This window comes from Equus asinus, chromosome 20 (assembly GCF_041296235.1).
Source record: "Equus asinus isolate D_3611 breed Donkey chromosome 20, EquAss-T2T_v2, whole genome shotgun sequence".
NCBI lineage: Eukaryota > Metazoa > Chordata > Mammalia > Perissodactyla > Equidae > Equus > Equus asinus.
The window spans coordinates 100514264-100537451 of NC_091809.1; the positions used below are offsets into that span (position 1 = coordinate 100514264).

Below are 23188 nucleotides of genomic sequence, written 5' to 3' on the forward strand. Positions count from 1 at the left end.
AATCAGAACAGCTGCCAAGTGAGAGTAAAGGCCCCACCAGGCATCCTGCGCTCGTCATTGCCATGGCGCCTCGGCTGCCTTCCTTGGCTCCCCACCACGAGCCCACTGAAGAAGCACTGAGATTGAGCCCCCGACTTTGCCCTGGTGGTGTGAGCTGCCCCTTGAAGACACATCCTGGGAGTTGGGGTTGAGAGCAAGTGGAGAGGGAGCAGTCGGTTGAGGTCTGGACTAAAACTAGAGGTGAGATCGCAGGGCAGATGAAGAAAGGAGGTGGGGGGACACAGGGAGCTGAGGCGCCAGGGTGGCCATGGTTTGGTGCCTGCAAGGGGTCTCACAGTCCTGACTCCATCCTTGGTGTGGTGGGACCATGCAAGGTCCACGCACAGGGATGCAGGTGGCAGGGGCACTTTAGGTAAGCTCCTCCCACAGTCGCCATCAATCTTGGACCACTAGAGTCCTCTCTAATGTGAGCCCCTTCCCCACTTTCTTGCTGCTGTTTCACCCCAGCCCCAGTTCAGAACCAGGCGGGGAGAGGACACGACACCCAACAACTAAGATCATAATCTCATGAGCAGTTCACTTTTGCCACAGCTCTCCATTCCTTCTTCAGCAGCCCAAGGGCAGGGGAGGGGTCTGCCCACCTGAGTCTGTGTCATGGGGGAGAGCCTGGCAGCAGCCCTCAGGACAAGGAGGGAAGACGGATCCCACCCACCCCAATGCCCTGGCCGACAGCCCCTGGCACATGGCTGCCTCTCCATGAAGGAAATGCAGCCCAGAGAGCCACGGGCTATTCACCTGGGGAGGAGGTGGTGCGTGAAGGGAGACCAGCATCTCTGTCTGGACCTCCCCATCCCCCGGCCGCAGGAGGAAGCCCTCTCCCCCGGCACATGATACCTACACTTTGGCTTGCGAAGGGGCTCTGGGTGCACCTCGGCGGTGATGGTTTTAGGCAAGAGCAGCTGCTCCTTTGAGCCCCAGTCTTCTTCCCACTGCTTCTTAAACTTCTCTTCCTCCTCCACGATCCTGAAATAAAACCCCCACGCCTGTGACTGGAGTCAGAACCTTCGCGGGCCCACCTTCTGCCTGTCGGGGAACCGCAACCAGCCCGGGAGAGGCCACACGGTTCTAGTCGTGGTGAAGAAAACAAAGTCCCTGGCACTTGTGTTCTAAACAGAGTGTGAACGCCACCCGGCAATTATAAGACTCTGTTCTAGTTACCCTAATAAGATGGGCTTTACCAGGATTATGGGACAGCTACAAATAAAGGAGGATCCACCAGGGGACAAGAAGATCCGCCAGGTAGACTGGCCTGGAGGTGGCCTCTGGCTGCCACACTCCTGAGAGCAGCCTCACGTCCACACACAGATACGCGTGTGCAGACACGTGCAGCCGGGGTACTCACTGTTCCATCTCCTTCCGGTATCTCTCATTTTCCTCTGCTGCCTTCTGGGCAATTTCCTTTTTCCTCCTGAAACACAAATGTAGATTGGCTTGTTGAAGTCTAGGCAAGATAAGTTAACTCTTCCTTGTGGTTAATTTCTGCTTTGAGAAAAGTTTTAAATATTTCTTCCAGGCTCCCTTCCCAGGATTCCTGGACCAGACGTGGATGCTGAGGTTGCGGGTCTGACAAAGCCCCGGCTTTGTACTCTTTGTGGTTTTGGTTGGCACCGTTGAGCAGAGATTTTGCACTGCTGGAGCTGGGAGGTAGGTCAATGCGGGCCACACTCTGCATGTCCACCTCCAGACACTTAGATAAAGTGACTGATGATAGGCAGGGCCTGGCCTGAGTGAGGTCCTCCTGGAGGAGGGCCCCAGACCTCAGGTAGCCAGGGCTGCTAACCAAGGCCAGGGCAATGGGCAGAGGTGCCACCCAGGGTGGTTCTCCAGGCTAACTCTGTGATGGGAAGATCCTGTCCGCCTTCCTTCTCCAAGTTCTTATCATACTCCTAGGACGCATCGGGATTGGGGTTTTGATAGTTTTGATTCATGAATTGCTCGCCCCATTGATTCTCTCAGTCCATCATCTTGACCATCTGAGTGGGTGGCTTTATCACTACAGATGGGTGTAAAGCCCAGGCTGACCACGTGTGACTTTGTACACAAGTGGCTTAACCTCTCTGAGCCTCGACTCCTCACCTGTAAAATGGGTTAATGCTGTCTATCTCCCAGGCTATTGTGGGAATGAAATTAAGTAACATACACAAGGCCCTCATACACTGCCAGCCACATGGCTGGTACTCAAAAAATGTTACCGACTGCTAGTGGCATCCTCATTTTCCATATTCCTGGAAATCAGAGGCTCTCCTCAGCAAGGAGGGAGGAGCCCAGGGGTCTGGAGGCAGGGATGGTTACACTGACCACCACTGAGCCCTGAGGACAGGCCTCAGGGGGAAGGGATCAAGTTGGCCCAGGACGCCGAGGGCAGGAAGCAAGGCCAATGGGGTCATATGGTGGTCAGGGAGGGTGGGGAGGGGCAGCCCGGCTGGCCACACTCACTGCCGCTCCATCTCCTGCTGCTCCTGCAGGATCTTGTTGGACTCCATCGCCAGCCGCTTCTGCATCAGGAGCTCCTGCCGCTGCAGCTCGTGCTGCCGTGCCTCTGCCAGCCGCTCCCGGTCCGTCATGAACAGCTCCCGGCCCTCGTGGGGAGGAAAGAAGCCCCTTGCTCAGTCCCCTGGGGAACCTGCATGTCCCCTGCCACAGCCCTGGGGGCCAAGATGCAGGTTGTCTTCTCACGGCTGTGGCCCCCACTGTGAGGCACTGTGGCTCCTGCTGCCTTTGACCAAACTTCTGGCGGGGCAAAGATCCTCTCCCTCTGCTCTGTCAGAGCTTGAGGGAAGGAGACCCCTTGGCCTTTCCCAAGGGGCCAAGGAGTGTATGGCAGAGATCAAGGCTCTGAGTGGCTGGGATGGAGGTCAGGGGTCATGGGGCCCCCACCAGCTCCTTCCGGAACTTACAGCTCCAGCTACGATGGAGATGGTCAGGCTGCGGCTACTCTTCAGAATGTTCACGGCCTGTGGGGACAGGTGGACAGTTGGCTGAGGCCTGACAGCAGAGCAGTCTAGGCCTCTGGAGAGCAGAGATGGTCTCAGACACCATGGCAGGGCGAGGGGCATGAGAAACGGGGGGCAGAGAGGATCATGGCCAGCAGATGAAGATCCTCATCTCACCTCCTTGTGGTCCAGGTTGGAGAAGTCGATGCCATTGACTTCAACAATCTGGTCCCCTATCTGGTGGAGAAATGGAGAGAGATCAGTGTGTTTGCACTATTTGTACACTCACTCATCTACAGGAAGGGCTCCCCCTGGGGTCCAGGGTCAGATGTTGGGCTGCACCTCAACTCTGCCCAAAGAGCAGAGCAGTTGGAAAGTTCTGATGGGGCCTTGGGAGGACCCCAAATACCCCTCAACCTCATATCTCTTTCATCAGCTGTCAAGTATTACACCATTAGAAGTTCATTTCTTTGGCTGAATGTATGACATTTACTTCAAAAACTCAGGTTGTAGACATAGGAGCCTTTGGGCTTCTCACATAGCAGAGGCTGTGTTGAGTCATAATAATAATTGGTAAAATAGCCAGATTCATTGATCCCTTACTATGTGCCAGGCACAGTTCTAAGCCTATGTATTAATTCATTTAATCCCCACAACGACCCTGGAAGGATGGCTTTTACCCCTATTTTACAGGAGAGGAAACTGAAGCACAGGAACAGGAAGTAACTTCTCCAAAGCAGAGGTTAAGAGTTCCAGCTCTGGCATCAGAGCACCTAGGTCTGAATCCCAGCCTTACCACGCTGGGCACAAGGTCTAGGAAAATCATATATTTTCTCTGGGTCTCAGTTTCCTCATCTGTATAACAAGGCTAACGATAGGACCTTATTTTCAGAGTTCTTGCAAATTTTAAAGGGCTTAGAACAATGGCCAATCCAGTAAACACTCCATAAATGTCAACTCTGATTATTATTACTACATTCCTAAGCTCAGGACCAAAGGCTCTCAGACCTGAGGGCTGTAGACAGGGCCACATGTCACGCCCTCTGTGCAGCCTTCCCCTGGGGGGTGGGCGGCAACCATCAGCTGGTGACTGCCGAGAGCCGGTGTGTGGGAAGAACCTCCATCACCTGCGATCACAGGCTGACCCCACACCCACTAGGGCCCCACGGGACGGGTCCCGGGTCACTCACCTCCAACCCCACCTCGGCAGACAGGGAGCCGGGCTTCACATGGCTGACGAAGATGCCGGGTTTCTGCACGGGGCCGCTGGAAATGCTGTGGGAGGGATGGGAAATGCAGGTGAGGCTCGGCTTACCCCTGCAGCCTCGCTCACTCTGTGTCCTGCCCCCTCTGCCTGCGTGTCCTGTGCTCCGGCCCCTCAGGATACAGGCGACCCACAAGCTCAGTGCCCAAGGCACTCCACTGTCTACCTGTGCAGCCTCATTTCCCTGTGGCATTAGCCACAGAAAACTACTTGTAATCCCCCCCACCTGACCCCTCACCCAATATATCGCATGTGCTGTCTTCTCTCTTTCTTGCACTTTCCTATTCATTCCTTAAGATTCAAATGCTATCTCCTCTACAGGGTCTTATTCTATCCCAAGACTAAGCTAGTTGCTCCCTTCTCAGTGCTCCCAAAACACCTACAGCAAGGATGGCACTTGTACTCTTATTCTCCCCTCCCAGGTCTGTGGCAGACATCACTAATCAATCACAGCACTCTTTCTCACCAAGTCTGGATAAAGCCTTAAAGTACTTTTCAAGACAGTACTTCAGGCAGCCATGACTAAGTGAACAGAGACAGCACAGGATACGTTACCGATTTGCCATCCCCGACCTAGAATGTAGCTCCATTACCATCCTTGTCACTCTATACTGTAACTATTTATGTGGTTGGTTCTACTCTGGGCTGTAATCTAGAAAGGAGGGACTTTTTTTATCACTTATGCTTGGCTGAAAAGTATTGAATAAATGTGGATGAATGGAAATAATGATAATAAACAAATAATAATAACTAATATTTACCAACTGCTTACTACCTGCCAGGCACTAAGCTTGGTACTTTATTTCTGTCATCTCCTTCCTCCTCACAGCAACCCTGTGATGTGGGTATTATCACACACCCAATTTATAGAGGGAGAAACTGAGGCTCAGTGTGGTCAAGTAACCAGTCCAAGGTTCTAGAGTTCATAGGTGCCAGAGCAGGGGCTGGAACCTAGATCTGTGACAGTAGGACCTGCGTGCTTAACAAGAACACCCATGTGGACCGATGTCTCTGCGATTCCCTGGATGCCTCTTTAGGAAGCCCACAAGGTAATAAGTGACAAGGGAACTGTGACAGAGATGAGCAGCTGGACAGGCTCCTTTGGCAGTGACTCGAGGACCCACCAAAGGAATACGACTCTGCCTTTCGGCCTCAGTTTCCTCATCTGTTAGAGCTGGCCCTCTGGCCCTACAGGGCTGTTGTGAAGCTCAGAGAGGAAATCATGCACCAAGAAGTGTCACCACTAGTGGACAAAAGTCTCCTTGGAAGCAGCAGTGAGACAGGCAGAGGCGTAGGGGCCCACCGGGGTCCACTGGCCATGAGTGAGCCCCAGGGCACCCTTGCCACCCACCTGCAGCCGAGGCCCCGGGTGCCCACCAGGCTGATGAAGATCTTCTTCTCCTTGTTGTCCTGACCACTGGAGGAGCCCAGGCTGCTCCGCCCGCCCTGGAGGAGGGACAGGACAAGGGTCACTGGGTGTGCACATGTGTGTAGTTGGCCTCTAGCGCACATAAAGCCTTCAGGGTGAGTACTGCTGTCCCCACTTGAGCTTATCACTCTGTCCCGGGGGTGTGTCTGCACCGGCTGTGCCCGGCTGAGGGCCCACTGCCCACAGGGGCATTCTGGATGCACTGGGGCCCACATGCAGCCCCCACGGCACATTCTAGAACAAGCCCTGCCTTTAGGAGTGGCCACCCCTCCTTGGAGACCACCCTGTCTAGACCCCGTCCCAGGTGGTGCTGACTCTCACCCCGGATTCCGACACAAACTGATCCACATACTGCCATTTGAGGGGTTCGTCGGGAGAGCTGATGAGAAGGGAAAGTAGAACAGGGTCATTAGGGAGAGACGTTTGTAGGACCAGGCCCCAAAGCCAGATCCACCTCATCTGGAGCCTCCAGCTGCCACTGGCCCAGGGGCCCTGCTGGCCTCGGGGAGTCAGCGCCCAGTGCTGAGCCCACGGGGAAGAGTCAGTCTACAGGGGAGGGTCCTGCTCACCTCTTCACAGGGATCAGGCCGATGTCTGTGGGAGAAAGGCACAGGGGTGAGGATGGCTCCTCCGCCCGCCTGTCCTCCCCCAGGAGCTGGGCTCCCTGCTGCCCTCCCCTCTACCAGCAATGCCCCTCTGCCCTCTGGCCTCACTCACGTCTCACTTTGATGGACACAGTCTTCTTGGTGCGGATGAGGTTGATGACCTCCTCGTGGGTGCATGAGGAGATGGAATATCCATTGATCCGGACAATCTCGTCCCCGACCTTGGCCACAGACAGAAGAAATGAGCCCCAGGTTGAGGGAGCATCATCGCCAGATGCTCTGGGCCTGCTCTCCAGGAAAGGGCATGACCACCATGCCTCCCCTCGGAAGAAATCTTGGCATGTGTCCTAGTGCCTTGTTACAACCAACCCACCCTCCCTCAGCCTGAGAGATCCTAGGGCAGGTGGCACTTGCAAGCAGTCTTTCTGCCCCATTTTACAGATGGGAGAACTAAGATGGGGGTGAGGGAAAGTGGGTACCCACAGAAAGTGGGGAGCAGAACTCAGGACTCAGTACCCTCACTCCAGTGTCCCTTCTCCCGCTTTGGGACACCATCAGGTTCTGGAATCCATGCAAAGGGCAACCCTTCACCCAGATCCCAGCAGCTCTTCCCTGCCCTTTGTCCCACCCCACCTAAGGAGCAGACTCTCCTGTCCCTGTTAATCACCATGACACCACAGCTGAGTCTGGGCGGGAACTCCCTTGTCTGCGGACTCAAGCTGATGTCACTGACACTCACACAACCTCTTTTTTTCCACTCGATGGACACTCAATGGACATTTTAACTCTGCCACGGCCCTGACCTCTGAGTTCCTGTTCTGGGAGTAAGCAAAGAACAGCGAATGAACACAAGGCTTCGGCATCAGATGGCCTGGGTTCAAACCTCTGCTTTTATTCTTATTAGTTGCGTGAGCTTGGGCAAGTCTCTTGAAGTTTTTGAACCTCAGTTTTCCTCATCTGTAAAATAGGGAAATACTGTGGTTGCTGTGAGAATTAACTGAGCGTGTACACGTGAAGCCAGCCAGTGCCTGGCACACCGTAAGTAATCAATAAATGGTTGCTATTGTTATCATTAATTAGGCCTGAGTCCTGAATATTCCACTCAGATCCCTCTTCTCAGACTTAGGCCTTATTAGACGGGGAGACAGCGGGGCTCAGGGGCCTGCAGGGCCAGCCCTGGAGACAGGTCTGTGATGAGATCGCCCCCCGCTGGACACTGAGGTGGGCTCCTCCAAGCCCCTGGGCCCTGGGGCTCAGTCCTGATTTTCCTCATTTAGTAACTGCAGGCCTGGAAGGACCTCAGCCATCAGTTGAAACTGGGGCCCAGGCAGGTGATGTTGGTCCAAGGTCACACGCCATTGTGTGGCTGGACACTCCTCTCCAGCCTGAGGCCAGCGCAGGTCAGCTGAGGGCTGAACTCACACCACATGGCTGATCCTTTGGAGACTTGTTGGCACATGTGGGGGATGCAGCTTGACTCCCTGTGGGGTCTGCGGGTGGGCGGGCACACAGCCTCTGAGGGGTCCTCTAGGACAACTCCTATGCTCGGCAACACCCTCGCAGATCACCTTCTCGTGATTGCCACCTGGGCACATCCCTTCCGCACCTGGACACAGACCCCAATCTTCTCGGGGGCCTCACAGGAGTGGCATGGGGCTCCAAATGGTGCCACACGGAGGGGCTTGCTAAAGAACTCTGCAGGCTTCTGGGGACATCTCATGTAAGGAGAAGAGCTGGACTAGCTCCTTGCACCCACTCTTTACAACAACCCTGCGTTTCTGTGAATCAGATGAGGAAACAGGCTCAGAGTGGTGAAGTGACTTGCTCAGGGTCACCCAGCTAGGACACACTGTTGCTGGGATTTGAAGTCAGACAACATGCGTTGTCTCTTGGGCGTCTGGCCAACCCTGGCTGCAGTTCCCTGAGTCCTGCCCTCTCTGGATCCTTGCCAGCTGTCAGAGCCCTCAAGTGCCAGAGGAAGGGCAGGGATTCCTCTGTCCATTTTACAGCTGGGACTACCAAGGCATGCAGAATCTTTCTCTAGCCCCGGACTATATAGCAAGGCTGCCCTGTGTGGGGCAGAGGACGTAGGTTCAGATATGCTACACTTGAAAAAACATCTAAAATATCTCCAGTAGGGGGACCAGAGCAAAGAGCTGGAGTCTTAGGGCTGGGTCAGTCCTATTGGTGGGTCCAAAGTCCCTGACCTGGGGCTCAGCCTCCCAGGTCAAATCAGCAGGGCCTTCAGTCCTGAAGCTCCCCGTCCTGTTCCTAAAGGGCACCTGCCGGGACCCAGTCAGAATGATTCCCACACAGCCCCCGGCTCAGGTGGCGGGATCCACTTTCCTCTCCCTCTGGCTCCCCAGTGGGGCCCTGCAAAAGGCCCTTTGTGCAAGGGCCATCGTGAAATGACGATCTGAGGGACAGCGGCACAAAGGAGAGATGAGCCTGTCAGCCCGAGAAAGGGCGGATACTTCATAAGCCTGAGAAGGGGGCGGGAAGGGAAAACTAAGTTTCATTAAAACGGCCTGATGCCCTGAGCCACGGAGGCATCATTGAGAAAGGCCTGGCCTCAGAGGACAGCTCACCCTGGAAAAAAGAGGCCCTCAGCCGATGCCCGGAGAGGAGCTCATTGTGTTCTTTCTCTGGCTGCGTTTCTGGGCTGGAAAATTGTGCCGCACAGGAGAGGAATAATGAAGGGGCTGAAATTTCAGACGCCTCCGGGGAGCCGTGAGACAGGGATTTAGAACAAAGCGATGTCTGTCAGCTCCTAGTTTCCACCTCCCACTCCATGGTGTCTTGTACCATTAGCCCTTGAGCCCCCTGAAGCCCCTGGCTTGGCAGCTGGATTGGGATGTTGATAAGGAACGTTCTGGAAGCTCTGGGAGGGGGTGAGAGGGGAGGGTGGGCCTCTTTTATCTGGACATACAAAAACATAGCTTTTGGCTCTGGCAGGAGTGAGACCTCGAGGTCTGCCCATCTCTGCTCAGACACTGAGGTGAGGGGACCCCAAGGGAGAGGCATCTGGGGTGCTGAAGAGAGATCCCTGGGCTTGGCAGTCAAGAGCCCTGGGTTCAAATTGTGGCTCTGCCACTAACTGGCTGCGACTCTAGCCAAGTCTCTGAGCCCCTATCAACTCTGTAAAATGGGGGTGATACAGCCAAGATGTACAATGAGAGCTGGTTGTGAGCGTGCCACCCTGCACATTATAGGTGTTCACTGAACCTGCCTCTCTGCTTGCCTAACAAATGCACAGCACTGATGTGCCAGGCACTATGAGAAGTGTGATATGAATTCACTTATTCCTCACAATGTCCTGATGAGGTCGGGAGTATTATCATCACTCTCATCTTACAGATGAGAAACTGAGGCACGGGGTTAAGTCATTTCACCAAAGTCACATAGCTAATGAGCAGCACAGCCAGGACAGCCAGTTCAAGCCCTGCTCTGAGCCACCGCACTACCCTGCCATTTCCTTTCCCCTTCCAGTAAAAGGCTACGTGTCCAAAGCTTCAGGGGCCAGGACATCACTGTTCTCCTCCTTCAGGAAGCAGGGGGCGCAGTGAAGGGCAGCAGCAGCGGCCGCTGGGGCCGGGCTCCCAGCTCCACTCAAGAACACAGGTAGCTGCCCGCAGCCTGATTTCTATGGGCCTAAGGAGAATCTGTCAGGATGCGTCAGCCTCTTCCTCTCCCAAAGGCTCAGTCAGAAAGGTGAAGTGACCGCGTCATGCCACACAGCCTAGTGCGTGAGTGAGGCCCTGGCCCCCATCCCCCAGACTCTGCTTGCTCACCTGGAGCCCGACGCTGTCTGCCTGCCCACCTTTGATGAGGTGGGAGATGAAGAGCCCACAGCCGAACTCGAGGCCGCCGCGCACGCTGAGGCCCAGGCCTTCTGGGTGCAGCCGGTCCAGGCGCACCTCCTTCAGCTTCCTGCCACGGGAGAGGCTGGTGACGGCCCAGTTCTGCCCTGACTGCCAACGCTGCCCCGTCCACTAGTGAGTGCCCCTGTCCACCCCAGGGTGACCTCCCCCTCCCCCTGCTTCTAATCTGGAGGCTCCCTCCCCACCTGGAGCGCCGGGGGGTCAGTTGGTCATATTCCACCTGGTGCTTCAGTGGGATCAGAGGCCTGATGGCATCGAACAGGGGCAGGCGGCTGGGCTCATTGATGACCAGCTTCAGGTCTCCCACAAGCACAACCACATCCATGGTCCTGTGGAGACATGGGGACACCTGGATGCTCACCCATGGCTGTGACCTCTGAGACCCAAGGATTCTCAGAGGAAGCCTTGAACTTGAGGAAAACTCTCCTGAACAGCCCAGAGCCCCTAACTCTGGGCCAGGTGCCTCAGAAGACTTTGTTCTCTCATGTAAGCATCGCAAGGAAACCGTGAGGTAGCGATCGTTAGCCCACCTTGCAGATGAAACCAAGCCAGAATTCAAACTCAGCTCTGCCTAGTTCTGAAGCTCAGGATCTCTCTCCAGATGGGAAACCTCTGTGTGAAACAGTGGTGACCCCTCTCACACCCTTGTCTCCCACTTCTGATCGGCAGCCTAACTCTGTAAATTCTCCCCTCGCAATGTCTCTCCCAGGCCCCCACCCTACACTGTTCAGACCCTCCGCGTGTCTGGCCCACACTTCTCCAGCTGCCTGCCGACTTGCTCACTCTCATCTTTTCTAAATGTAAGTCATCCCCTTCTCAAAACCCTTTGATGGCTCCCTACTGCCAGAGGTCCCAAACTCCTCCTTGGCAGGCTCAGGGCCTCCACGACCTGTCTCTGTGGAACTGCTGGGGGCTCGTGGCTGTACGTGGTCTCGGTGGGGCCCGAGCTCTGCCCCCCGAGATCACTGATCACTTCCCACTCATACTCCTTGCTTTCACGTCTGCACACCTTCCCTAATGTGGACCCCTCAGCCTGGAAAGTCCTTCTCTGATATTTCCACCTATCAAAATCCTTATCCTTCAAAACCCAGCGCCAGCCTTCTCGGTCCTTCTCCCCACGGTTAGAAGTGACAACTCCTTTCTTCACATCCTGTTCTTACTTCTCCTTAGTAGTTATTTTATTGTAACGTATATTACAATAAGTGTTTGTAGTGTCCGTCCATCTTCCCCCACTAGGCCATAAGCTACTCGAGGAAGAAAGCAGATCTTATTCATTTCTAGATTCTGCATGGTGTCCAGCAAGTGGCAGGACTTGTAAATGGATGTTGAATGAGTCAAAAAGCAGGTGGGTGACAGGAGGCAACCGATGCTGGCACTGAGGCCAGCTGCCACTTCCCGTCATACCCCAGCAATCACACTATTGAATCTGTCTGGATGCTTGACAGCCTCCCCACCAGACTGTGAGCAACCTGAGGGCAGCAGCCAGTCCGTCTTGTTCACATGTGCACCCATAGCCCCTGGCACAGAGACACGCACAGAGTGTTTGCGTAAATATTTGCTGAAACAAAGAGCGTGTCCATCTGATTCCCATTGAGCATCTTCGCTCCAAGATCCCCAGGATGGGAGGGGAGGTCCTCCTGAATCAGAACAACCCATCCCAGGGCTCCCTGAAGACAGAGGGCCCCAGGGTGGTGCCCAGGAGCCGGACGCAGCACACTTACTGGTGGTACATCCGCAGCACGTCGTAGAGGTAGTCCTTCTCCGCGTCATTCTCAATGAGAAAATCCACCTGGAAAACCCAAGGGCCGAATTACAGCTCCAGGCCCGCACCCCGACAGCAGGCCCCAGGGACGGGGAGGCCGCCACGGGGACCTCCTCCGCAGCTCCTCAGGGCCGGGGTTGTGAGGAGGGGAGGGAAGCCAGAGGCCAGGCTGCTCCTCTGACCCCAACACATCAGACCCATGCAGACCACCCCAGCATGGTCACAGGCGTGCCTGTGCACGTCCAGACATGGCAGGCTAAGCCTCATCCCCAGTGGGGTGACATGCGTGCACATAGGGACCCACACACATATGCGCACAGGTGAACCCCCACGTGACAGTGATGTACTCTGATGGCAGCAGCGCAGCCGCTCACCCCCATGGCTATGTCACCCATGTCCAGGGCAGCAATGCCCATGTTGGCTCCCCGGTCTGGAAGAAGTCCACTGTCTTACCTGATGGTGGCTGTAGTGCCGGAGAACTGCTTTCAGGAAGGATTTGGGCCACTCGTTCAGATAGCACATCCCACCTGGGGGAGCACCCTACCACCCAGTTCTTCTGCGTCACCAATGCCAAGGGCAACTCTGCCCTGGCCTGTCCTGGCCTCAGCTGGTTGACTTCTGGCCACTCCTTCCCCTCCCCAGGTCCCTGCAGGGCCCCCCCCCCCCAAGAGGGGGAGAGTCAGGTTACATCATTTCAACTTTGCTGACGTCAATGGCTGGGACTTCAAGGTCAGGGACAGGAGCTGTTTCATTAGCACCTCAACCCCAGGGGAGGTGGTGGGCCAGGAGTCCCAGATTCCACTCGCTGGGACAGCTCAGTGTGACTCTCTACACATCGCATCCTTGGCTCTCTCTTCAGCTCAAGACTGAGTAAGAGGGCAAGGTGGAGGCTCCAGGGATCACTGGGTCCCTCTCCCCTCCAGCCTTCAGGCCCAACAGCACGGTCCAGGGCCTCAGCTCCCCATAGTGAGAAGCTGCTACTGGAAGCTGCAAGCCCCCACCTGACTGGTCCTCAGAGGAGGGCCGGAGCAGCCTGCTCTTCTCCTGTGGGTGTCTCAAGGGTTCTGGAAGGCTGGGGGAAGTCTGTCTTTCCAATTCAGAGAGGACATGCAGGGCCCTGGCCTTGGGATTTATGGCCTGAGCAGGGGGTACAGGACGCAGATTTCTTGCCTCCACCAGGCAGTATCCCCTTTCCCTCTCAAATCAGGTTGAGCATCTCATTGAAGATGAGAACAACCCAGGAGGCTTGCCCTCCACTGACTCACGGTCGGGCTTCAGCTACTAGAGGAGTTCACCCCACCTGCTCCAAGAAGGGCCCTCCTGCTTTCTCCTACATCACTGCCCCTCTCCTCCAGGCAAGGGGCTCCCAGCCAGCCAGAAGATGAGGACAGAAGCACCTGCTTGAGGAGGTGGTCCTAAATCTTAGGGTGGCAGCCCGGGCTCTCGCACATACCACGTATGCGGGCACCTCTGAAAGTGCATCTCCATGAGGACCTCTCTGCCTGGGCCTGTAGGAGAAGGGGTGGACCTCACCGAGACAGGCCTGGGTTGCCCACATTTGGCTATGGTGGAGGAGTCTGAGCAGAGACAAATTCTGAACTCCCCTAGGATCAGGGACAAGAAATATCCTTATAAATTTAATCATGTCACTTGCTCAACAGTTTCTCATTGTATTTAAAACAAAACTCAAATCCAAATTCCTTCCTTTGACTCATCAAAGCGGAACTTCACCTCCTGCCACTCTTCCTGCCTACACGGGCTCCCTAACAGTGCCTCCCATGGGCCACACTGGCTCCAGCCTCAGGGCCTTGGCATATGCTGTGCCCTCTGCCTGGATTGCCTCCCCACTTCCCTGCATGGCTGGCCTCCTTCCCAGGGAGGTCGTCTCTGCTCACCCAGCCAAACACAACCCACTCCCATCCCCCTGAGGTGTTCCAGTTCCTTCCTTACAACAATCACAATTTGAAACTAAAAGCTTGCTTTTTCATGGATTGGTTTGTCTCTTTCACCAGACAGAAAACCCCATGAGGGGAAGGATGAGGTCTGTTTTGTTCTAAATACCTTGTGCCTAACACACAGCAAGTGGTCAATAAGTAAGTAGGCAGTGACCTTGTCCATCTCCGGGCTTCTGGTATGCCCGTCCACATCAGATGGGAGGAGGGAATCAGAGGCACAGAAGGGGAAGGGACATACATGTTTGCAGAGTCCCCATGAAGCCCCACGGGACGGCCCTAGGAGCTGTTCCTGGGCTTTCTTCCATTGGTTTATCTCACAAATGTTCTCCCACTATTTTGCAGATGAAGAAACTGAAGATCAGAGAGGTTAATCAACTCACCCAAGGTCCTACAGCAAATAAGAAACAGAGCTAAGATTTGAACCTCAGTCTATCTGATTCCAGAGTCCACGTTGCTCCTGAGGTACCACTGAGTGTCTGACCCAAGTCTTCCAGAAAAAAACTCCAGGGCCTCTTTAGGTAGAAATTTCAAACCCTTTGCTCTCAAGAAGATCTTCCTTATCTCGAACCCCCATCTCTCTCCTCCACACTGTTAAGAAAACCCCTTTGGCTCCATCCATAATGAGTGAGGAAGCAGACGTCTTTCAAATGACTCTCTGATGTTCTGCTCTCGGAGGGGAGCGTAAAATCCTATCTGCTTTTGTTGGAGTGTGGACGCCCCGACCAAAGGGCTTCCTGGTGACACTAAGAAATGGATCTGAGAGGGAGCCTCTCACTGGCTGAGGCCTTAGGACTGACGCCCTCTCCCACCCCTCCCTGCAGAAATGCCTCCCGCTGCATCATTAGGTGTAAGAAGTGATGGAGCGTCCTCGGTAGACAGCGTTTGGGCATTGGGTGGAAGTGGGAGTGGAAGATTCAGGCAATTTCCAACAGCAGAGTCGAGGATTCCATTTTTCCACTTCCCTGGGCCCGGCACAGATCACCTGGAAATGATCCTTGTGGGAAACAGCCCGTTCCTGGGACCCAGACTCCCGGGGGCTGTAGGCAGCCCTGCAATGCTGATGGCTGCATCCAGACGCCCCACCCAGAAATCTCGTCCTCCCATCTCTGTCTGAGGCAGCCGCAAAGTTCAGCTCCTTAGCCCGACCTCCACCCCCTCTCACCAGTCAGGTCCCTCAAATCCAGTTCTGCCCTGACCCGCTTCTCCAGGGTCATCTCCGTCATTTCCTAAGTGGGCTTCAGGCTACAGCTGAGCAGGCCCTTCCCCCAACACACTGGCACCTCCCCATCCTCACTCCGAATGTCCCGTCTCCCTCCATAATCCAACTTGCCCATTTAAAAAATTATCTAGGGGCTGACCCCGTGGCCCAGTGGTTAAGTTCTCGCACTCCGCTACAGGCGGACCAGTGTTTCATCGGTTCGAATCCTGGGCGCAGACATGGCACTGCTCATCAAACCACGCTGAGGCAGTGTCCCACATGCCACAACTAGAAGGACCCACAACGAAGAATATATAGCTATGTACCGGGGGGATTTGGGGAGAAAAAGGAAAAAATAAAATCTTAAAAATAAATAAATAAAAAATAAACAATATCTTCTGAAGAGAATATAATCTTAAAAAAATAAATTAATTAATTAAATAAATTAAAAATTATCTATGTACCACGACAGCTGGGAAAGCACCCGGTTTACGTGGAATGGCCTTTAGGAACGAATCTAAGTGATGAATCGAAATGGAGGTCATGTCACGATCCTGACCATCCCACCGCCCCCCTGCCCAGAAATGTCTCCAAAGAGACTCACTGACAACAGCACTGCTTTGTTCTCGGACCACACCCAAGTGGAAACACACTGACATCTCACCCTCTGGGCTTCAAAAGGTGCCGAGAAAGACAACTGAGGAAGAAGGGAGTTTCTCTGGAAGCCTGAACATGCAGTAAACATCACCACGGTAATTCGAATTTCACTCTTTAAATATTTAAAAAACTTACACGGTATCCCCTCCTCCTTGGACTCCAAGTTCAAGCAAACCCTCTGGGAAGGTCTGCCCGGCCCCAGCCCAAGGCTCAGCTCCGGGAGGCCCTGCTCCAGGGCGCGCTCCACCATTCTCCCAAGACCCTGAGCTCAGGCACCTGGAAGACGCCTGGCGTGCATAGGTCTTCGACAGCACCGTGCCAGGCACGCCGGAGTACGGCGCTCAGTGGTGTCTGCTGAAAGATGAATGAACCCCAGCTGCTCTAGTCTAGAGCCTTCCTTCCATCCCCTTGGCCCAGTCCAGGGTCATCACCTCCCATCGCTCCTCAGCACGCACCCGCTGCAGCCTCCTGCACCTGTCTCCTCTCAGATCACTTCCAGCTCATCACAAAAGAGTAGCTTCCAGACCCACTCAAGACACACTGCCCTTCCTCCCCCGTCCTGATCCCTGCCTTCATTTAAGGGAAGCCCGAGCCCCCCATCTAGAGTCTTTCCTGACAATGCCCAGCCCAGAGACTCCTCACTTGCCTGCCCGGTTGAGGCCCTTCTTGTCCAGCTCCCTCATTTGGGCCCGACTGTGCTGACTGACCGTCCACCACGCCAGAGGACCTTTACAATATTATCTTCAACCTCCCACTGACCCTCTGAGGAGGAAGGGTATTATTATCCCCGTTTGACAGACGAGGAAATAGAGGCTCAGAGAAGTGGCAGAGCTGACTCCAACATGCCTGCTGGTTCCAAAACCCCTGCTTTTTTTTCAAACTAACACATGGCATCCAGCTACCAGATACAACTTTTTGTCTGCATTTGTCTAATACACATTTATCGAGCACCTCCTGTGTGCAAGACACCATGTCTTCTTTCTCCAACTACCTTTGGAAAGATTTTCCTTGTCTTGGATCCCTCTTGATATGGGCACAGACACCCTAAAGAAGGCCATCATCTACAAATAACTGTTGGAGGGAGGCTCTTTATCACATCAACCCCCCCATCCTCGCCCACCTCGAGTCTGGTCCCCTCCATCAGCATCAGCGCTCTCCAGCTCATGCTCCGCTGGCTCTGTGCTATGTGCTCTGTGCTCAGGTGGAGTGGGGTCCAGGCCCCTTTTTGGGGGCAGTGGAGGCAAATTCTGGGTTTGGCCTTGGGCCCCCTCGAGCCTTCTCTCCCAGCTCCTCCATGTGGACTGGCCCTTCAGAACAGCCGCACAGGGGAAGCACACAACATTCAGCTCAAGCAAATTCAACTCCATGTGTGCACCCAGCCAAAGAGGGAGAAAGAGAGCAAGAATAATTAAATAATGCATGTAATTCCACTCTCCTCGGGCTGTTGTGGGGATTAAATGAGTGAATATATGTAAAGTACACAGGACAGTGACCAGGGCTCCAAAATGTGTGCTGGATCTCGTCCTCTGTGCCTGCAGACTGGCTCCCCAGCCTCTGCACTTGCCCTGCATGCCAGGAAGCTCTGCCAGGGCTCCCTGCCCTTGCTTCCTACTGTGTTCACCCCAGCAGGGAGCGGGCATGAGGAGAAAGGGGACGGGGTTCTGATGCCTGCCCTGTGGCAGGTCTGGGCCTCTCTCTGCAGCTGTGGCTCTTCCTCTCCTGGGGAGCCCCTCTCCCCTTGCCCCTGCAGGAGCACCTGGCTTCCTGCTGCTGCTCCCAGGCTGTTACCACGCCTTGTCAGCTCCTGTGTCCCTGCCCCTCATAAAACGCTCTTCAGTTTCCTGGCTGGATGAGCCACCGGCTTCCTGCCAGGACCCTAGCCGGTGGGGCCGTGGTGGTGCCAGCAGCATTTCCTCTCTGTGAGCTCTCCCTCCCACTTTAAGATGGCTCAGTGTTGGCTGTCCTTGGTCAAGCTTTTCCTCAGCTCCCCCCAAAGCCTGTCCTGTCACTCTCTGCACACAGGACACCACTTTGTCCCACCCCTGCCACAGGACTCACTAAGCTTGTGTCCTTTCTCTCTTTACTCTCCTGTCTCCTCAGTAATCTGTGTGAGGCCCAGACACAGGCTGGGGGGAGTGTGGAGGGCGAGGTCAACAAGCCCCTTCCTCTTCTGGGTCTGTACCTCTCTGTGCCTCAGTCTGTAAAATGAGGACAAAAGTACCTATTTCATACCATCCTTCTATGAGGGATTAATAATTGCTTTTTATTATTCATGAGTTAATAACTGTTAAATGCTTAGAACAGAGCCTGGCAAACAGTAAGTTCTAAGTGTATGTTAAATAAAACTAAGTAAGAGTAAATGAAAACAAACTCTGTAATCTCAACAGCTGGCAGAGAGGGGGCCCTCCAGAAGTGCTGGTGGGGGAATGGATGCAGCCACGCTTCCTCCGAGGTCTTCCCAGCGTGCATCCCAGACAGTACGGGTTTATTCAACTCCTGTTTTATTACCCTTCACCTTTTCAAGAGACTCGTGTCCTGCCAACTAGTTGGCAGCATTTGACAGAGCACTTGGCCGAGCCAATCACACCCTCCTTCTCCTGCTCACCTGCTGTGCCTTCTCCTCAAAGTCCGGGGTGCCACAGTCTCTGTCCCAGGTCTTCTCTCCCTCTGCACTGTCTCCTGAAGTGACCTCACCAGTCTCGGGGTTGGAACTACCATGTATGCCCCAAGGACTCACTGAGGCTGATCTCCAGCGCAGACCTCCCCGGTCCACAGACTCCTACAGCTACTGGCCTTCTCAGCCACCTCTCCACTTACAGGCCCCAAAGGCATCTCAAACTCAAACTCCACAACACCCAGAATGGGACCCTTCGTTTCCAGCATCTCCTGCTCTGTCCCCACCAATCTGCTCCTCCTCCCGAAATGAAGACTCCCCCCTGATGCCCCTCTCTCCTCACCCACAGCCAACCCATTGGCAAAGCCCGCCAGGGCTCCCTTTACATGGATCCTGGGTCTGACCACTCCTCACCCTAGTCCAAGCCCCCACCTCTGGCTGAGGCTGCAGGAGCCTCCTAGTCGGGGGTCCCCCTTCCACTCTTGGCCCTAGTCAGAGCAATCCCTTTTAAATGTAAATCAGTCATGTCACTCCCCTGCTGGCTTCTCATTACACTTAGAACAAGACTCCAAGTCCTGACCATAGCCTGCCAGGCCCCCAACCCCCTCTAATCCACCTCCCACTACTCTTCATTCCATAATTCCTCTCAGAAATACTGTCCTAGTTGCTGTTCCTAAAGAAGGGAAGCATACACTTGCCTCAGGGCCTTTGCACTGGCTGTTCCCTCTTCTTGGAATGTTCTCCCACATAGATCCCCACAGCTCCTTCCCTCACTTCTCCCAGGTCTCTGCTCAAGTATCACCTCTTCAGAGAGGCCTTCCTGACTCCCTTGGTTACTCTCCATCTCCTCATCCTGTTTATTTTTTTTCACAGCATTTATCACTATTTGGTATTATATGACACTTTTATTGGTTTATTTGTCAACTGTCTGTCTTCCTCATTGCTCTCTTTCAAGGGCAGGGATTTTGTTTTGTTACTCAGTGGTTAGAGTACTATCTGGCATGTATTGGGAGCTCAGGCAGTATTTATTGCAGGTGTACATGCATGCATGCATGAATGAATGGTTAGCAAATCCCTAAAAGGCAGGGGTTCTTTCTGACCTTCTTATTTATCCCCCCACCCAGATGCCTGTCCTGGGGCAAGAGACACTACAGTCCCCATAAATGCATGACTGCTGAACAGGCAATAAAGACTCTGAGCAAATGAGTAACCCAGTTCCTACAACACACAGGGGCAGTGACAGAGGAGCCGCCTTCCTCGGAAAAGTCGGTTCTCCAGGGAAGACGCCCCCTCCCCTCGCCTCAGGACCCTGGGCCCAAAGCTGTGACCGGAAGAGCACGCGAGTGCTTCTGACGTCCTTGAGGAAACCACACAAGCCCAGAGGAATAGACTCTACTCGGCAGCCTGGAGCCTGCTGGCTCGTCCAACAGGATGCTCTGCAGGCATCAGCTGGGACAGTGTGGCCACTGACCAACTGGTGACTGTAGGCCCAGAGCAGCCAGCACCTGAATTCCTATTTAATCCTAACTGTCCTGTAAGGAGGCACTACGAACCTCATCTCACAGCTGAGGAAACTAGAGCTCAGAGAGATTAAGTGGCTTGCCCAAGGTCTGACTGGCAGTGAGTGACGGGGTTGAGATTGGGCCCCAGTTCTGCCTAACTTCAGATAATAGACAAGAACAGTGGACATTTGTTGAGGACTCACTAAGTGCCCAGGTCTATTTAAGCTCCCTACACACATGTAAATCTCAACCGACACTCACAATAACCTAACTAGGTAAATATTATTATCTTCACTTAACAATTAGAGAACTGAGGTACAGAGATGTTAATAACTGGCTCAAGGTCACACAGCACTTTCCCTGACAATACACTACCTTTAATGCTACCTCTCATAACTAAGGATTTAGATTACAAGCCATTCCCAAGGGGTAAACTTGCTCTGAAATACTAAGGAAGAGACATTTAGAAAGCAATTAATAGCAAGCTGCAAATTTCACCCAGTATGTCTGTGTGCCCCCATCTCTATCCTCTGTGGCTTCATCCTCTCTCCTCAGTTCCCAGATGATCTCCAACCTGGGAGGAAAGGTGGCTGCTGTCTCTGAAGCAGCAGGGCACAAAGTCCAGCCCCAGCCTTGCCCAGCACAGCGCCTGCCCCGCCTGTACACACCAGGCATTAATAGGTAATGACTCTTGTGGTGGGGAAGAGCAGGGCAGTGGAAACACACAAGCCTGAGGCGCTCTGGAGCCTGTGGGGCCTGTGGAAGAGGAACAGGGGCTAACTCAGGGACCCAGTCAGACACTGGGGACCCCAGAGGAAATTCTCTCTAAAGAGGCAAAGTGTAGTTGTAGAAGACCAGGAAGAGAAGATAAAAGAGGAGCCCACTTTACTTTCAGCTGAGGGGCAGGGAGCTGAAACTGAAGCCTGAGTCTGGGGTGGGGGACGGGAGGCTGTGCTCCTTCATGGCAGGTGCCTGAAACCTACACTTACCAAACGTCCTGGCGGCTGAAATTTCTCCCCTCACAGCCTTCGCAACAGGATGCGCTGGTGAACACTGTCCCAGGCTCTCCTGGCTATGCACCAGCCCCCCAAACTCCCGCTGAACTTCCAGCTCGCTCTCACCCCTGGGATGCCCAAGGCCTCGTTTTTAGGAGGCTTCTGCCACTGTGAGCTGTTCCCTTTGTGCCCCCACCAAACTTTGATCCCAACACTCAGCACCCAGACACGGGTAATTATTAGTGGAGGGTCTGCTTCCCACCCACACAACCAGCAGTCTGAGGGCAGAGATGGGGCCTGGCACAGAACGGGTGCTCAAAACCTGTTTATGAAGTGAATGATTGACCCCTGGCCCCTGGCCCCTAGCCCCTGTGGCCCCCACATTGGCTGGGTCCTCGGCTCCCCTGGGCCTCTCTGTGGGGAGGGAGGGGGTAAGCACTCTAACCTTGCCTACCTGAGCTCTGCCTCTCAGGCCTGGGAAGGGGTTTGGCTTGGTCTAAAGGCACTGCCCCTCTGGGCTCTGGGAGGGCCTCAGGGCACACAGTCACCTGCCCCTCAGGCAGAGCGTCTGGGTAGTTCCAGACACCCCCGGCTTCACCCTTGGGCTCTGAAGCATCCTAAAGCCTGGTGGGGAGTCTGCTGGGTCTCCTGCAATGGTCTTTCTGGGCTCAGGGCCTCAGCAGCACTTGCTTGCTCTGGAAACAGTTCAGGAAATGCCCTGGGTGAAATCCAGCAGCTTCCAGTGGTGGTCTCTGAGGATCCTGGACCCCCAGTGAGGCCCCTCAATGGGCCACAGTAGGGGAGATGTTTTTCTGCCTGAAGGATCTGGCTGAGTCTCTGTAGCTCCTCCCTTCCTCCCACTGCCCCTGGCCACCACCACTTCCTCAGCTGCTTCTTGGGCCCTAAGAAATGCCCTTCAGCAGGGCAGGGGCTCCCTGAAGTGCTTCTAACTGGTGTTTTGAGGTCAAAGGACAGAGAGAGACACCCAGTTCCCCTTCCTAGGAATCCTCACCTCTCAGATACTGCCCAGGACCCTCTCCACATGCTCCAATTGAGCTGGGGGCACTAGGAGCTGTGGTATTTGCCCACTAGGGGGCACCTCAGAGAAATGTCCTGTCTTAGGCCAAGGCTAGAAGGAATTCCAACCCCAGAGAAGTGCCAGCCCCTAGAGGGCAGAAGGAGAACGGACACTTGCAGGAGATCAGTTTAGCAGTTCCCACCCCTGGAGTCTCAGTGCTCCTCCCTTATTTAACTGGGGATCCCTGCTGGCAACCAAACGACCCTGGGGGCTGGTTGGGGAGTGGGGGGAGGCAGGGGTGGTGTCCCAGACCACCCAGAGCCCTTAGGCCCGGATGGAAAAGGGAAGCATCCGGGGCGCTTGGGGCGCCCCTAGCAGCTCTGACCTTGTGCCGGAATTCTCGGGCCACCTTTCGGTCCATGGCTGGGCCAGATCGCGCCGCGTCGCTGCACAACTCCCTCCTTCGGGTGCCTGGCTGCCGGACCCGGCAGGAGCGGCGACCGCGACCAGCAGGGCTTGGGAGCGGCGGGGGCGGGGCCTGGGAGAAATGGGGCGGGGCCTGGGGCGGGCGGAGGCGGGGCCTTGGAGGGGGAGGAGGCGGGAGCGGTGCCTTGAGCGGCAGGGGCGGGGCCTGGGGGTGATGGGGGGGACTGGGGCGGGCGGAGGCAGGACCTGGGGCGGGGCCTTGGAGGGGGCGGGGACGGGGGCGGCGTAGCTGGGAGGCCGGAGACACCTGTCCTGAACCTCCTTGCCTCCCACGGACGCCCCGTGAGCAAACCGGTTGGAGTGTGTGTACGTGGTGGCGGCGGCGGCGGTGGCGGTGGTTGGACTCGAGGCTTGCTCGCCTCTTGGAATGGCCCCCAAACACACGCGGCGGAGGGAGAGGATCTCGGGGAGGCTTGGGGAGGACGTTTGGGACTTTTTTGCGGGGGCTGGAATACAGAGGTCCTGAGACTCTCACATCGGTGGGTAGGGGGTGGGCTAATCTAGTCAGTTTTCTCTGGATACACAAATAGAGGCCCATTCGCCCGCCTGAGGCTGTCTGTCACCCCTTGTCACGCATTTCACCTCCAGCGTACATTCCAAAATGGCCTCTTCCGTGGGCCTTTCTCACTTTAATCTGTGAATTCCTCGGGGCTGGGTCTTACTGTGGCCCGCAGAGGCCTGAGCCAGCTTGGAGTGCCCTTCCTCAACCAACCTCCCCCAGTCCACGTGCCCTCTACACACACACACACACACACACACACACTCTCTCTCTCACTCACTGAAGCATGGAAAGGCCTGGCAATGGCGTCCTGATTTACCGCTGACCTTT

General features: G+C 54.9%; 1 protein-coding gene across 2 annotated transcripts in view; it reads right to left on the reverse strand.

Moving 5' to 3' along the window:
- Positions 1–22408, reverse strand: part of USH1C (USH1 protein network component harmonin) — a 47566-nt gene extending 25158 nt beyond the window's left edge. For both annotated transcript variants that reach the window (XM_070491277.1, XM_070491276.1), the window contains exons 1-14: positions 22259–22408; positions 11894–11961; positions 10358–10501; positions 10083–10221; positions 6404–6512; positions 6256–6280; positions 6008–6065; positions 5609–5703; positions 4184–4268; positions 3171–3230; positions 2958–3014; positions 2497–2639; positions 1403–1468; positions 899–1023 (exon numbers count right to left, since the gene is read on the reverse strand). In XM_070491277.1, coding sequence (XP_070347378.1) covers positions 899–1023; positions 1403–1468; positions 2497–2639; positions 2958–3014; positions 3171–3230; positions 4184–4268; positions 5609–5703; positions 6008–6065; positions 6256–6280; positions 6404–6512; positions 10083–10221; positions 10358–10501; positions 11894–11961; positions 22259–22294 — 1210 coding nt within the window. In that variant the 5' untranslated portion in view covers positions 22295–22408. The remainder of the gene's footprint in view (positions 1–898; positions 1024–1402; positions 1469–2496; positions 2640–2957; positions 3015–3170; positions 3231–4183; positions 4269–5608; positions 5704–6007; positions 6066–6255; positions 6281–6403; positions 6513–10082; positions 10222–10357; positions 10502–11893; positions 11962–22258) is intronic.
- Between the last annotated feature and the right edge of the window lie 780 nt (positions 22409–23188).